The sequence below is a fragment of the Coenobita brevimanus genome, chromosome 101 (genome assembly GCF_032717465.1).
Source record: "Coenobita brevimanus isolate Jiangsu-jjx chromosome 101, ASM3271746v2, whole genome shotgun sequence".
In the NCBI taxonomy this organism is placed as follows: domain Eukaryota; kingdom Metazoa; phylum Arthropoda; class Malacostraca; order Decapoda; family Coenobitidae; genus Coenobita; species Coenobita brevimanus.
Window position 1 is genome coordinate 29,970,687 of NC_137054.1, and position 16,419 is coordinate 29,987,105.

The window sequence follows — 16,419 nt, forward strand, 5'->3', positions numbered from 1 at the left end:
TCCTGTTCTTAATTTATAAGAGGACTTTAGAAATTTGGATGCATATTGAAACAAAATAGCTTACTTTTCTCTAATAAACATTAAATAAATGTCATTGCACTCATTATTTGGTTATACTTTCTCCATGATGCTTATTATTCACTTCATAAGAAACGTGCATTTCTTGTTGAAAATTAAGTTTAATTCATGTAGGGATAGGAACACGTAGGGACTGTTCATGATTTCTTTATGGATATTTGCTGTAGATCAAACATGAACTTTCGGGTTGGCAACCCAACAGGCAACAGTGCTGTGCACCGCGGCAGTATAAAAGTTGACACCGGGAGGAGAGGGTGTACTCCGCAGCCCGCTAGTCCGAAGTTTTTCGTTGTAGTTTCAAGCTAGCATAAACGAACGGCCAAAATGTATGATGTGTTCTGCTCCATACAGGGTCTATTAAAGGTAGACTTCGTTAACACAGACAACAACATCTTCCGATTACATTACAGGGCCACCATGTTCATCCTGGTCGCCTTTAGCCTGTTGCTTACTCAGAAACAGTACTTTGGTGATCCCATCGACTGCATCGTGGAGGGCGTCAACTCTAAGATCATGGATACATATTGCTGGATCCACTCGACATACACTATCCCTTCTCTGACCGGGGGCGTCGTAGGCGAGGAAGTCCCTCACCCTGGCATCGCGAATCCAAGTCTACACGGGCCCGATGATCAGTATGAAATCAAGCACCATAAATACTATCAGTGGGTGACGCTCTTCCTCTACTTTCAGGTGTGTATGGGTGCATTCAGTTTGATTTTATGACGTTTCAGCTGCCGAGATTTGAGTGTATATTGTAGTTTGCTTGGAGTACAGCGAGAGTATCAGCTGGTCCAAGAAGTAATACCATTATGGGACATTTCTGGTTTTGTTAACTTAGTATCAAGGAGTTTGCCAACGTTCTGCATGTGAATTGCACACACAACGTCCCATCGGCATGTATTAGGACGTTACAAAATCCTTGATCGAAATGTAAATTAGGTAAATTTAAATTTTGAATCGAAGTGTGATAGTGCCATTCAAATTCTCATTTGATGTATTCAGACCAGTTACTGTCATGGTACGAGAGGTGTATATATAAACTGATAATAATAATAGTTATGGTATGGTACACCACCAGTTGAGCTGAGTTCATCGGTATCTTGTGTACAGTCGGCCTAAGAAGTGACGGCGGAGTATCCAGAAGTTTTCGGTCAGCGATGGTGCACATCCTCTTGCCTACATCTCTGGGGGGCGCGGTAGCACAGTGGTAGCGCGCTGGACTTGTGATCGGGGGATTGCAAGTTCGAGCCTCGCCCGGGCTGCCGTGCCGGGAGGGGTAGCTCCCTCCTGTAACCCTAGCGGGGCTATATAGTCCAATACAGGGCTTAGCTCGGGGGAACTCCACTTCTCCCACTTGCTTATATCTCTACGAAGTGAAACCTAATAACGTAAAACTGTTACAAAAAACAATAAATCAATGCTAAAGTACTTGTATATTTCAAAACTGTGGGAAGCAGTTCGTTAGTTACGATAATAGGAAATCCTAAACGGAACTAATTGAAATTTCACAACTATCGCTCAGGGACAGTCAGGAATAATTTGTGGAGTTCAAGTCTAGTATGGTAACACTCAATAATTTCATAGTAGCGTAAGAATGGACAAAAGGGTGCTTCAGTAAACAATTAAAATGAATAATTATTGTTTATAAAATAATTTCCGTTACAATACTAGGGAATAATTTAAAGTCATTAATTTCCGTTTCCAATGTCTTCATGGACGACGACAGAAAGCGGGAAGGCGGCGCAAGCCAGTAAGCTATTTTAAATGTTTTGATCAACACGCACGAAAGGAGATAACATTTACTCAAAGATATGAAGTTATTACACTGCCTTTGGCCAGTTTTCCATAAAAAAAAAAAAAAAATATCTGGATTATTTAATATATGCCAGAGGGCTATCGGTGATAGAAGTATAAAAAAAGAACCTCGAAATTTCCCTAGAGTCGGAGCTCCTTGGAGAATGCCAACTTGTCATAGTCTGATATCCTCAGTGCATAATCGATTAGCAAGAGTAATAAAATGCAGAGGTACATAAACAAATAATTGAGTTCAAAACTTCCAGATCTGCATTTTCTGTTCAGCAGGACATTACAGTTTATTTAAAAAGACATACTAAGGTTAAAAGCTGCGTGCTTTTGCATTTCAAAAGTTTATGATCTCATGTTTTGGTCCTGTTTATTGCCTAGTGTAAGAAAAAAAGGCAGAATCTGTAATACCTCCTTACAAGTAAAAATAATTTTGCATCAGTTGGGAATAAAGTTACTAATTATAATTATTATTGGCGAGAGAAAGACGGAAAAAAAGGCAGTACGGTCTTGCTGCTGCCGCAGGTAGGGCATCATTATGAATAATAATTTCATTGTTATGGCATCCTTATTGTTGCTGGTTTATCACCATAGCATTTGAAAATAAGGCAGTGTATTGCAGTCACAAGAATTTTCCCTAACTGGTCTTCAAAACTAGAGCATCTGTATTTGAAAACATGGGAAACAAATAAATCAGGAACACGGAGTTACAGGCTTAATGCCCACCGCTCGGGGAGTAATACATTTCACATTCATTCAAATCGGGAAAGGTAACTATATAAGTGTTTGAAAATTACCAATATGCTGGGAATCGAACCAGGGACTCTCAGGTGAGAGCCAGGCAGCATACCACTACACTACGACCAGGTAAAAGTTAACTCACGTTGTCACAATCTTGTAACCAACGTCCCTCCGCCTCCACTGTGGGCATCAAGAGGATGAATTTTTCTCTTTGAAAGTTGGGTTGAAACAGGGATGTGTCATGTCTTCATGGTTGTTCAATCTGTACATGCATGGGGTGAGAGAGGGTAGTGTTTGGAAACTCCCTGTACTGTTGTTTGCAGATGATACTGTGTTGTTGAATGAAGACGAAGGGGAGCTGCAAGGCTTGGTGGATGAGTTTGGGAGTGTGTAAGAAACGGAATCTAAAGGTGAATGTAGGGAAGAGTAAAGTGATGGTCTTTGAGGGAGGTGAAGTCAGTGAATGTACAGCGAGGTTGGATGGTGAGGAATTGGAAAATGTAAGTACGTTTAAGTACTTGGGTAGTGTGATTAATAAGGATGGGAGTTTGGAGGGTGAAGGGCTTGAAAGGGTACAGCAGGGAAGAAAGGTTGTTGGTTCCTTGAAAGCAGTGATAAGAAGCATGGAAGTGAGCATGGAAGTGAAAAAGTTACTACCGGTACATGATAGTATTGTGATACCAACTCTAACGTATGGAAGTATTTCAACAGCCAGTTAACACTTCATGTATACCTAAAATCTGGAATATTTCAGAAATTGTACCAGTACCTAAGAAATAAAATCCTACTATAATCCATTCATATTAATTTGGCCCAGATTTTCGTCCTTTGGCTGCCTATGCTCAACGTCCCTTCCATAGCTTTTCTTTGTGACTAGCACCGTATTTTAATGTTAATCTATTGCTACGACTCAGCATTCAAAATGTTTAGATGGCAATTTCCGTTCAGGTTATAGTGAACTGGTTATAGTAACGATTATGGGTATAGGCCCATGGGAGCCACATCAAATGTTATGAAATCCCTCGAACATATGGTTAAAAAGTTACTAAAAAAAAAAAAAAAATCTGGCCAGACATGTATGGCAACACTGTTCCTGCCGAGATTCTGATTGGCTGGAGGTGTTTGTTCGATTTCGTTGTTGCTTAAACAGATACTCTCTTTATTATCAGATGTGATACTGAGTTCGTCGACTGTACAATCGTCAAAAGCAATAAGAAATCAGTTTTATACTAAACAATGACATTTTCGTCGGAAGTTAACAAAGTATTATAACAGTCCAAGTCGAGGTCAGCATTCGAAAAATTCCTTCAGATCTCCGACCTTCCCTAATATAAAAGAAAATTAAGGAAACCTGCCTAATCTAAGCTTTGGTATAACACACATTTAAGTTATAAGATGAGTCCGCATCGTTAAATCGTGCCACAACTCTGAATAATTAAAAATTCTAATGAAAAGACGAGTTCTCCGAGGAGGGAGGTTTGAAAAAATCACGAAAATCAAAGTAGGCTTAAGGAAAACTATTTCATTATATCACCTCTGTTATCACTGTACGGACTGATCTTAAAATTTAAGTGTTTTACACCAATGCTTACATCAAGCAGGTTTCCTTAATTTTGTGTTATATTATGAAGTGTTGGAGATATAAAGGAATTGTTCGAATGCTGACCTTGACTTGGACTGTTATAATACTTTGTTGACTCATATCTCTATCTTCCAACGAAAATTTCATTGTTGTTAAGTATATAACGGATTTCTTATTGTTTTTGACGATTGTATTGTCGACTAACTCAGTATCACATGTTATAATAAAGAGAGTATCGGTTTAAGCAACAACAAAATCGAACAAACACCTCCAGCCAATCAGAATCTCGGCAGCAACAGTATTGCCATACATGCCTGGCCAGATTAATGGGTATGAGGTATAGGTAAACAAGCTGTAAATATATATGGATGTTTCACGGTTTGCATATATAGGAAACATGTGCAAAAGATGCTACATTGGCTGTTATTGATTTTGTACATAGCCATATTGATGGAGGAAGCAAACAATATGTTAAAATTTTATTTGTTGCTCTCAGCAGTGCTCTAAATACTCTTCAACTGTACAATATGATGCAAAAAAAAAAAAAAAATCACTGCATTGAACATTAATGCCTGTATTATACTATGGAGACATGAATTTTTGACAAATTGTTGCAGTATGTAAAATTCTTGAACACACTCCAGCATGATAGTCACCATCACTGTAACACGGCAGGGTTTTACAACCTGTGTTGTTTACCTTGTACACTACTGATTGCAGGGTAAAGGTTGTAGGTAGCAGATTTTTAAATATGCAGATGACACAACTAGTGCGATTCGTTCCCATAATGACTTGAAGCATAGACAGGAAACAGATCAGTTTAATACGTCGTGCAAACACAGCAAGAGCTTTTAATGAACAAGACTGAAGAAATTATTGGTTTTAGTACAGAACATTCAACACATTGTGCCACTATATATTCATGAATACAGGTATCTTGGAACAATTGTCGACGATTGATTTACTTTAGTGAGCAATGTCAGTGCAGTTTGCAAAAAAGCAATACTAGATTACCAGTATACATTGTCAGGCAACTGCGTAAATAGGAAAGGTGATTGTAAAATATTGGACCTCTACACATCAGTTGTACAATCTGTAATGTCGTTTGCTTCAAAATGTTGGTTAGGAAATTTTACTGGTAAGTCCAAAAATGAAGTAATTTAATCAGGCAGTGTAAGAAAATGGGAGTAAGCATAACGTTACTCGTTTATAAAGTTGTTCTTAAGTAAATCAAACAAGTCTCATAGAGTTAGGTGAAACGTAACTTAACCGTAACTCACCTACAATAACTATTTCTCTTCTACCTCATAGCTAATCCCCCCTTGAATTGGCCAATTCGTAAAGGATACTTAGCTAGTGAAGAGGAAGTGATCGATAACCGATGACGATGAGGCTGCTTAGTGTAATTGCTTGAGCAAGCAAGCGTCCTTATGGTGCGTATGTACAACCTAGCTTGAGAGCGACTAGGAACAGAGTCACAACTCCACAAGGTCTGGGAGCAGAGAGTGTTAGCTCCACGAGAACTAGGAGCAGAGTCACAACTCCACAAGGTCTGGGAGCAGAGAGTGTTAGCTCCACGAGAACTAGGAGCAGAGCGAGTGAATGCGGCAAGCCCCAACACTTTCATCGCATTGTGGGTTACCAACTCTTATTTAATTACAGTACTAAATACAGTTAAATTACATCATGATATGTACAGGGTAAATCTAACAAATTAATCTTAGTTCCACTTAAATTAAAGTTAGACCAATTATTCCCTTTAACTATGTAAATATCTTAATTCCACATCTGCCTTAACAGGGGAATCTTTCCCTGCTTGCCACGTCACCTATCGCGCAGACGCAGCTTAGGTCAGTGGAAAATACCACAATTACATGTATTTACAATGCATAGTTGTCCACGGGGGTTAAATGCAGTAGCATTTAATTTATCAATAACAAGAATTATTAAAGAGAAGGTCGTTTCTGGGTTATTAAAACCGCTTGAATAATTAACAACAGTCTCTACGTCCTTTGCCTTTAACCAGGGATAAACTATGATAAATTTAGAGAGCGCAACTGCTCTGGGGGAAAATATTTCCCACAACAACGAACCTCTGCTTCACTACCTTCTCAGGTGTCCTGATACTACCACTCTTAGGACAGGCTCTTCAACTTCACCACCAACCACTGCTAGTGAGACATCAACAGCGACTGCCAGGTTCATTGCAGCGACACCAACAGCTGAGCTTGTAAAGCTCGTCTCTGTCAGATCCCCACCTCAATAGGCAAGACGATGAGTTAAACCTAATCGTGGGCCGCCTAAAGGCACAGGCCCGTTCCAATAATCCATAAATGGGATATAAATAAAAAAGAAGAAAAAAAAAAAAAGTCCTTGCTGAAGTTATATAAACGGCCAAGCATTCAAAGATGTTATGTAATTCCTAAGGATAGCATATAACCATTAAACCCTAAGTATAAGATATTGTGGTCAGGCAAGAAACTTTGATTTCAGTGTCTTACTGCCAGGTATAATTGGCCCTTTGTTACCATCAAGTGTTAGACAGATAAATGAATTGACTGATTTACAATGATAGGATATAATTAGAGTGGTGACCTGGATTTGACAGCTGTGATTCTGTTTAGGCTTAGTGCGGTTTGTTTCAATATTTTCCTGCATGTGTGGTTGTACTATATAACAGATTATTATCTTTTGGATGGTGTATTATTTTATACAGTGAAAATGTACAAGACAGGTTTCATTTTATGTGAACAAGAAATGTATTATTATTATTATTATTATTTTTGTATCCATCTATATATATCCAGACGCCTTAGTTGCGTAAGGGGTGGTCACAAATGTAGACCTGACCCCTGCCATTACCGTCTAGCTCCCCCCAACTCGCACTCCCTTGCCTCATAACCTCTCCATCCCTCCATCTCATCCTTGGTCTTCCCTCCGTCTCCTTGGCTCCATCTCACGTACGGTACACTCTTCTAGTCAGTGTGTAACTCCTCTTCACATGGTCAAACCATCTCGGTGTGTTTCTCCTAGCGCATTATCACAACCTCATTCATAATAATTTTTATATTATTTTTATTATTATTATTATTTTTATTATTATTATTATTATTATTATTGTGGCTTGGGTGAAGTACGGAACTCTACTCGTATTACTAAAGTACTGATGCTCATCAAACTTCCCACAGTATTGTTTTCATACCATTTGACTTCGTGTTAACGGTGTTGTAAGTGGCATGCACACCCGGTAGCCTACATACCGGACCCGGTACATTTGTATTTTTTGTTGCCGTAATTCTCTCTTTTCTACCAGGTGTGATTAGACCAGTGCAATTGTACCGAGGCCTTTGTCCTTCTTATAAAGTTTATTTTTCTGTTTAAGCAGCAGAAAGCATTTTTGAAGGTGGCAAAATGGTGCTCCCTGAGCTCCCTTAGGATTCATGATTATAATTCTGTTTTGCTTCTAATGATTAGATGAAATTTTTGTCGGATGTAGGATGATTATTTTTCCCTTTCTTATCGGCAGGCCATCTTGTTCTACGTGCCTCGCTACTTGTGGAAAATATGGGAAGGCGGGAAGTTGGAGATGTTAATGATAGAGATGCATGCACCAATCCTGGATGATGATGATGTGATAAAGGAACGCAAGGCTATGCTGGTTGACTACTTTGTTGCTAACCTCCATAATAACAACGTATATGCCCACAGGTTCTTCCTCTGCGAAGTCCTCAACTTCATAAATGTCATTGGCCAGATTTATTTCACTGACAGGTAAATAACTTCTTTTGATTTAGAACTACTGTTTCACCCTGTGAGAACTTTGTGTTGTATTCATATTAGCCTACTCAGGCAATGCTTAATAGTGTGTGTTGATTCTTTACCTGCCTGTGTCATCTGTAGGGTTAATTGAAAATATCCTTCATTGATATTCTTTGCTGATACAGTGCTGAATACATTTGTCTGATTTATAGATTCCTGGGTTACGAGTTCACAACGTACGGAACTCGAGTTTTAGCCTTCAGTGAGCAAGAGTTTGGCACTCGTCACGACCCCATGGATGAGGTATTCCCCAAGGTGACAAAGTGCACTTTTCATCAGTACGGAGCATCAGGGACAGTGGAGAGGCATGATGGCCTCTGTGTATTGCCCCTCAACATCTTGAATGAGAAAATCTACATAATCCTTTGGTTCTGGTAAGTTCATGATTGGTACAGTCAGCATTATAGCGTGTTACTGCAAGAACTGTAAGTAAAATTAAATTTTGACAGATTTTGAGTTCAGAAGACTCGTCATAAAAGGAATTAGTTGATAGTGTTATCACAAGCTTGAATTCATCGTATTCTGTTTTAATACCATCCATTTATTTACATTGGTTTGGTGTCTTGTGAACTGTATGCTCCTTGTATGTATGCCCCATGAGCTGTATACTTATATATATATATATATATATATATATATAAGTGGTAGGTGGGGGCGCTCACCATTCACTCACTCGATGTATTGCTGCTCTCGGGTCTCTGCCCTTTCCTCTCTTACATCCTTCTTTCCTTCCATCCTCTTCTGTCTTTCTATCCTTCATTCTTTCCTTGTCCTTCTGCCTACGGGTGACTTAACACTCCCTCTTCTGTTTTTCCTTCATTCTTTTCTTTTCCTTCTGCCTGTGGGTGACTCTACTGTACACTGAGTGACAAGCCAAATGGTTTCCTGTACACCAGGAAACATTTACTACTCTGGGTGGTAACCATATAACCAGATTTTGGCACCTGGTGGTTTAGTGGGTAATTATTGCGCTCCAGTCAGATTGAACCGGTGAAGGTTTATATCCAAGGGTTGGTTGGGGTTGATTGCCCATGTAATGCCACTCAGGGATGAGTGAGGCTTGTCATTCTCATCTTAAATGTCGAGACCAACTGCCTAGCCCCGGGCTCCTACGCTTCTCTTGGGGCAATGTAGGATTGGATGATGGATGGATGGATGGATATATATATGTACTGGTATATATACAGTATAATGTCTGTCTTCAGTGGAAATTGAGGGGGATGCATATAGAATTCTAAACAGGTCCAACAGGTGCAGCTTTTTACGACGAATTTCGATGTGTGCATAACAGTGCTAAAGTGGTGCCCCTGATGGCCAAGGTTAGAACTAATTAGAAATAATCAAGTCAGCATGGTGGAAACATGGTAGCCAATTACCGTAGAATTTTTTTTTAACTTCTGTAACCATATCATTATTAGCTACAATGGCTTGGATGAGTGGGCGGATTGGCAAGTTGGGCAGGGATGGTTGGTGGTTGGGTGGGTAGTGGGAAAATAGGCCTGTGGTAGGAATTGGTCCATGGGAATTTTATCCCTAGGGAAGTGGATTCAAGGAGGAACATAGGTTCAGTGAATAAAATGAGAGCCCGGGAGTCTTCTTCCACAGAGGAAGTGGCTGTGAAGTGGCTGTCCAGGGTCCCAGGCAGTGCCGGTATGCATGATCATAGGATTTTGCCCGGGCAACGCCGGGTACCCCTGCTAGAGCTTTATATGGGATGCTGACACACTGTTTTTGATAAGTCAGGATCACTCAGTACCAGTCAGAATACCTGGGAAGCAGTCTTGACTAATCTTGATCAGAACTTATTTTTTTCTCGAGTTTTGGTGTTCGTGAAGACAGGCAGCAGAGCAAGATTGTTGAAAAGAATAGTATAGATACCTTGACTATATGCCTGTGATAACGTCTCTGGTGTTCCTGGCTACTTAAACTTGTGATGAATTTTGTACGTCACTGGTGATAATAGCGTTCATGTTCAATTACTAATTCATTTTTGTACCTTATCGGTGATATATAAAGGTTTTTCATTAGAAATATTCAAGGGAACTCTCCGTATACTGTGCAGGTAATTGGCAATATACCATGCTTTCCATTGAGAGGGTTTTGCCCAGTGTAAAATACGGTAATGGTATGAAAGGCTACCAGATATTACTTTGGCTCCTCTGAAGTATACTAGTCAGTGAGTAATCTGTATTGCTGGAAAGATGTCACATCCACGCTGCTGATTGCAGATGTTAATTCTGTGCATAGGTTTATAATCGTAGCAGTCATATCTGGGCTGGGTCTGCTGTACCGCCTGGCCACATTCCATCCAGCTGTCCGGCAAATTGTACTGAAGACTCGTTCCCGTATGGCGTCCATGGAAAATGTGGAAACCGTTTCTCGAAAGTGCCAGATTGGAGACTGGTTTATTCTTTACCAGTTAGGTGAGTATAATATCAGTTTGTAAATCTTAAAAAGGTAATAGTCCGCAAATAGTGTGTGTGACGACTAGCTGCATATTGAGTGAAAGCATTGTCTTAAGGAGGCCTTTCCCCCCCCTCCCCCCTTAATTTATCCTCAAAGAAATCTGCAGGTTTCCCCAGCTTGTGTTTGGAAAGCTTCCAGTATATATAGAGAGATAGACTGATAGCATCGTTTATAAAAGCTCCAACACGCTTACATGTGTTTTGTCGTGTCTCCACGCAGCTTGATCTCTGGCAGCCTTCCTGATCAGTCCCACATCCCGGAGGTCAAGCCCTATGACCTCGTCTCAGGTCTTTTCAGTCTGCCTCTCGCAATCCTACCCCCCGACGTTCACACTTCTCACCCTCCGCACCCAGTTACCGTCCTCCATCTTGTCAATATGCCCAGACCATCTTAGTCTACCCCTCCTCTTTACATCACCAATACAATCCAGTCGCATCCTTCCTTTCAACTCTTCAGTCTCAGTCATAGCCCTCCCCCTTGATCTGGCATTCAAGGACGCACTACACATTCATTGTCATTTTTATTTTTTATTTTTTTACGTTTATGCCTGCGAATATCCTCATCATTTGCTGCCCAAGTCTCTCTGCCATACAGCAATACGCTCCTAACGCATGTCGCATTCAAAGATCCTCTAGTATTGAGGGAGAGCCCTTTTAGTGTTAGGAGAGACAAGAGCCCCCTGAACTTCCTCCAACCGGTCCTTACCTTAGTCACAGAGCTAGCTCCAGATCCACCTCCAGCATATAACATGTCTCCCAAAAAACAACACTCCACACACTCAAGAGACTCTGCAGCAAGACTAGTCCATTTACGCATGACAGTCTCTACATGCACTCTTTGACACCGTACACACGAAATTAGCATTATTTAGGAGCTTTCCTAGTAATACCACTACATTTCATATGCACTCACGTATCACAAACACTGCATGAGATGGAGTTACTTCTCATGCCTTTGTGGAACTGCATAGACCTATACGTATTATACACCACACATATACCAGGTACACACACACACACACACACATCTATTTATCTGTCGATGTATATATATATATATAAAATCATCTATCAGTCAGTCAATCAGTCTGTCTATCTATATTGTATATACAGTATATTTATATATATCTATATGTGTGTATCTGTCTGTCTATCTGTCTATCTATCTATCTATCAATCAGTGAATCAATCAGTCTATCTATATTGTATATACAGTATATTTATATATATCTGTATATGTCTATATCTATCTGTCTGTCTATCTATCTATACACAACGCCCATTTCCCACCTATAAAACGCTCTTTTCCCACCTAAGGATGGAGTGTAAAGATAGGGTCCAAAGAGCATAAAAACCTGATCGAGAGAACTAACCGTCTGTCCAGCTGAATAGGTCAGAATCTTATTCACTAACATTCAGACTCTTAATCGTGACCATACCTTACAGACTGAAGCGTCCACACGTTGGCATGTCACATCACCGATCAGCTTAAGTGAGTCGGACGACTGGTAACTGACTGGGAAAGAATGGGTGCCAAACCCGTGTCTTGCACTGCTGTGTACAAAATTTTTCCAAACAGCTTTATCCATTGTCAGCATCGAAACCTAGCTGTCACACACACACTAATTTACCATATCTACTCGTACTCCCTTTGTTGTTGGCCTACCACAAAACCGCCCACCTTCAAACTAGCTCAGATAAACCATTTTCACAGCTCAGTTCACATTAGTTCTCCCAACATGTCGTTTTCTATCGATATACACTCTCTTCGACGCAGGTGCCCAGAGACTTCCTTACACGACACCATTCACAGATCAGTTATTCCTTATTCCAGCCTCTTTCTGAACTCCTTGCACATTCTTCAGTAAACCATTTTCCATTACCGTTACTCCTGCATCTTCATTTTCATGCTGCACCAAAGTTTCTCATCCATTTGTCAATATAGGCTGTTAAACTCTGCATGCCAGCTGCAACCGCTACGCTCAGACCTCTCTTTCATATCAAGGCCTACGTAGCGCCATCCGCTTTCCTTTCTTGTGCTGCCTTATTTTTTGTTTCCTTTGCACACATACCTATGTTCTTTGTCACTGCACTTGAGTAATTAAACGCCCTTACCAGATCGAGTCGCATTTCATGCAGTGGTAACGTTCCCGCTTGCCAACTGGTGGACGGGAGTTTGCGCCTCGCTCAGGTTGCGAAAAGTTTCACTGACGAAGTGGGTGGTTACTGTCCCCCTTGAGCAAGGGGACGGGTGTGTGCGTGTGTGAAGGTCACAGCCTTGCCCTTAGATCGAACTATATGAGCTCTCAGCTCCCTTCCGGGAGGGTAAAAGCTGACGATCACGACCATCAAGTGATCCTGACCGACCCGGTGAATTACACGAGTATATAGGGGTTCCGGGAGATCAGTCGTAGAATTATGCATTTACATATACGCCAGATCAACTCTCAAAGCATCTCTCTTTGCATACATACACACATACATACATTTGCTCTAGTGGTCTGAAGCTTTGAAGCAGTTACGGAAAAATCTATTGGAATGTTTTGCAGGATGGGTTGTGCAATGTAATGGAAGTATTCAGTAGGTGCAAAACGTTCACATCGTAACCTTATGAGCGAGAAGTCGCTGGGTGCGAAATCGGGAAATGTTGGTCCTTTGTTCAGACAGAGGTATCGCGAAGGGGAGCTTAGATGCAGCTTCACTCCATCAACACTAACACCCAACTGATGTGACTCCACGCTTCACCTTTCTATTCGCTTCCCGCAGCGTCCATCTCACCAATTACTTAACAAGCAAGGGATGAAGCTGTGGCACACCTAATGTCTGACTTGACTCATATTTCTATTTGGGGTAAAAATAATCTTGTGTTTCATGCATCAAAAACTCAATTCTTACCTCCTTCAACCAGAGAAAATCTTGCACAGGATTATCCTTTAATTTTTAACAATATCCAACTCAATCCTGCATCATCCTTAAACTTTTGGGGGTTTCATTCTCTCGGGATTTATTTTGGAAAGATCACATTACCTTTCTTGTAAAATTTGCATCCAAGAGATGAAGTGTGCAAAGCCGACACCGTGCTTTCTTTACCCCTGCACAGTTATTGACTTTATACACGGGTTTTATACTCCCCTGTGTAGAGTACCACTTTCACGTGTGGGGAGGCTCCCCACATACAGCTCTTCTCAACCAGGTGAAGTCAAAGGCTTTTCATCTCCTTAACTTTCCTCCTTTTACCGGCTTCCTTCAGCCTCTGTCTCTTCGCACTGTTGCATCTTTATCTCTTTTCTGTCGCTGCTTAAATGGTCACTGCTCCTCTGAACTGTCTGCTTGTATCCCTCCTCTACTACGGTGATTGCGTAACACCTGTCTAGCAGCAAACTCTCATCCCTTTTCTGTCCAGCTCTCTAATGCAAGAGTTACTCGTTACTCCCAGTCCTTCATGTAGGCAACAGTTCAACCCTGGAGATGTCTCCCTCTGTCTTTATTTCGTACTGCCTATGATCTCCGGTTTTTCAATCGCAGTGTGTCCAGGCATCTCGAAATGAACGGATTTTGAATTTGGCTCTATGTTGTCTTGTTTTTGTTTTTTCTTGGAAGGAACAGTTTGCAGGCTCCTAGTCTTTGGTTCCTTCTTCCTTGCATAAAAAAAAAAAAAAAAACGAACAGGATGAGCTGGTAACTGATACGTTTTGTCGTGGTGTTGCCGCATCATACCAACCAGCTAGTCTGGAACATTTTGATACTTTGATACTTCCTCTCGTGTATATTTATCTATCTGTCTATCTATCTATTTATCTTCATATAATAAGTCGGTCTAGAGCTACAACACCTAGGAGTTTTCTCCTCACCACCTAATGTGATTTCATGTGTGCGGTGTGTCGGGGAGAGCATGTGAGGAGGTTGTCAGGCGTGATAGGATTGATCTTGTTGGTGAGTCTCTTGAATATGTGGAAGTGTTTTGTTACTTGGTAGCTATGTCATGTGCCGGAGGTGGGGCTGGACCACTTTTACCCACTGGACTTGTGTTTCCACCTTAGCTCATTTTGCACAAGGACGTATCCACCATTGACCTATTTACTGTCCATGGACGTATATTCCATCCAGTGGCTTATGTTCTCCAAGGGCCCATGTTCCTCATTAATTAATTTTTCTCATGGACCTGTGTTTCCCCTTGGACCTATATTCTCTTCTTAGGATCATACCAACTCCCCACATGATTATATTTTCTCCTGAATCTACTTTCTGCATGAACCACTTTTACCCAGGACCTGTTTTTCCAGTTCGTTTTGTCCAAGGACTTATCCCACCATAGACCTATTTTCCCCCCATGGACTTCTTTCAGCCATGTATCTATTTACCCCATGGACCTGTTCCCCAGTAAACTCCTTTTCTCTCATACACCCAGCGACCCACTCATCGGTATAGTTACCCACTCTCCCATCAACCTACTCACATAGTTTACCTGTCCACTCACCAGGTATAATAAGCCCGTCTTTTGCCTTGTTCTCTGGAAGTCACACATCCACCCACCCCTTCAACCACTCATCCACCTCGCTCTCCCCACCCACTCCTCCCACCCACCCACACCAACACCTTCTTCCTCGCCCACCTCATCCACTCACCGTACACACTCACCCAAACTACTCACCCCACACACCCTCCCCACCTCAGCCACCAACCCCACCTACTCACCCCAACCACCCACCCCACCTACTCACCCCACGCACCCACCCCACCTGCTTATCCTACTCATTCACTCCACTGACTCACCCCAACCCAACCCACCTCACCCATTTCGCCTCCCCCCCCTCCCCCCGCCCATCCAACTCTGCTTACCCCAGCCGCTCCACCCACCTCACCTACCCTGCCTATGCACCCACTCAACCACCCATCCCGCCTGTCCACCCACCCACCAAACTGACCACCGGCCTGCCTTCCGGCCACCAAGCTTGGATCAAAAGTAACATGATTTGCAAGTTTACAGAGAGAGAGAGAGAGAGAGAGAGAGAGAATGCTTTTATGTGGTGTATGTGGACTAGGCTAATAAACCAGGTACTAGCATGGTAAACTACATATCACCTTCGTATTTGCTGTGAATTAAAGGAGTGGGTAGCTAGGATCCAGAATATCCTCAGTTCAAGTTTTTTTTTAAAGAGAAAGCTTGATGTGATTGTAATTTGATGTGAAATGTTTAATATACAGGAAGGTAATGGGTACTATATCTGTATTGCAGCCAAGAACATGGATCCCTTGATTTACAGCGCGTTCATCACAGATCTGGCCATGAGGCTTCAAGAGAATAGTCCTGCTGACCTTGGCCAATAGCGTCCCTCGCATACATTCCTGGAAAGCCATGATTGGGCACCTGCCGTGGTGGATCTCTCTCCTTATTGTTTGTTTCAAAGATGGCATTTTTCCACTATTTATTTTCCTTTTGCAGTTACTTTTGAGATGAGATATTTTTGGTATTGTATTGATACTTGATTACTAGTAAGGAAAGACATCAGATTAATAAGAAACGAGTTAGTGGTAATATGTTTATGTTTGACCGGTAAGGAAATTCAGATGAGTGGTCCTTCCTGCAAGTAAGGTTTTATGACTGTGGATAGGTAACCAAAATGTCCGTCGTATTTATTTTTGTCTAATAGTTTGGATTATGTGAGTTCAAAATTTAAAAATCAAAATAGCTATTTCCTGTAAGAGTGTGCAAAGCAGGGAAGCTCAGGAATTTTGGATATTATTTTTTATACTGAGCTAACAAAGGGCAGTTTACAGTACCTTGTGTGTTCACTTACATGTACGGTATGTCTTCCACTTTCATAATTACATAATGCAGACTGCGTAGATTGACCTACGAAAGTCCTGAATGTATGGCTCTTGTCAATTTGTCACAGGAACTTCGTGATGAGCTTGGGTGTTCAGATT

At 41.3% G+C, this 16,419-nt stretch overlaps 1 protein-coding gene across 1 annotated transcript; it reads left to right on the plus strand.

Annotated features, from left to right (window-relative positions):
- Positions 1-402: 402 nt before the first annotated feature.
- Positions 403-15,819, plus strand: LOC145414998 (innexin inx2-like). The gene is made up of 5 exons (XM_080284416.1): positions 403-771; positions 7,734-7,978; positions 8,179-8,400; positions 10,274-10,449; positions 15,728-15,819. The coding sequence occupies exons 1-5, from the start codon at positions 403-405 to the stop codon at positions 15,817-15,819; spliced, it is 1,104 nt and encodes a 367-aa protein (XP_080140542.1).
- The last annotated feature ends 600 nt before the right edge of the window (positions 15,820-16,419 follow it).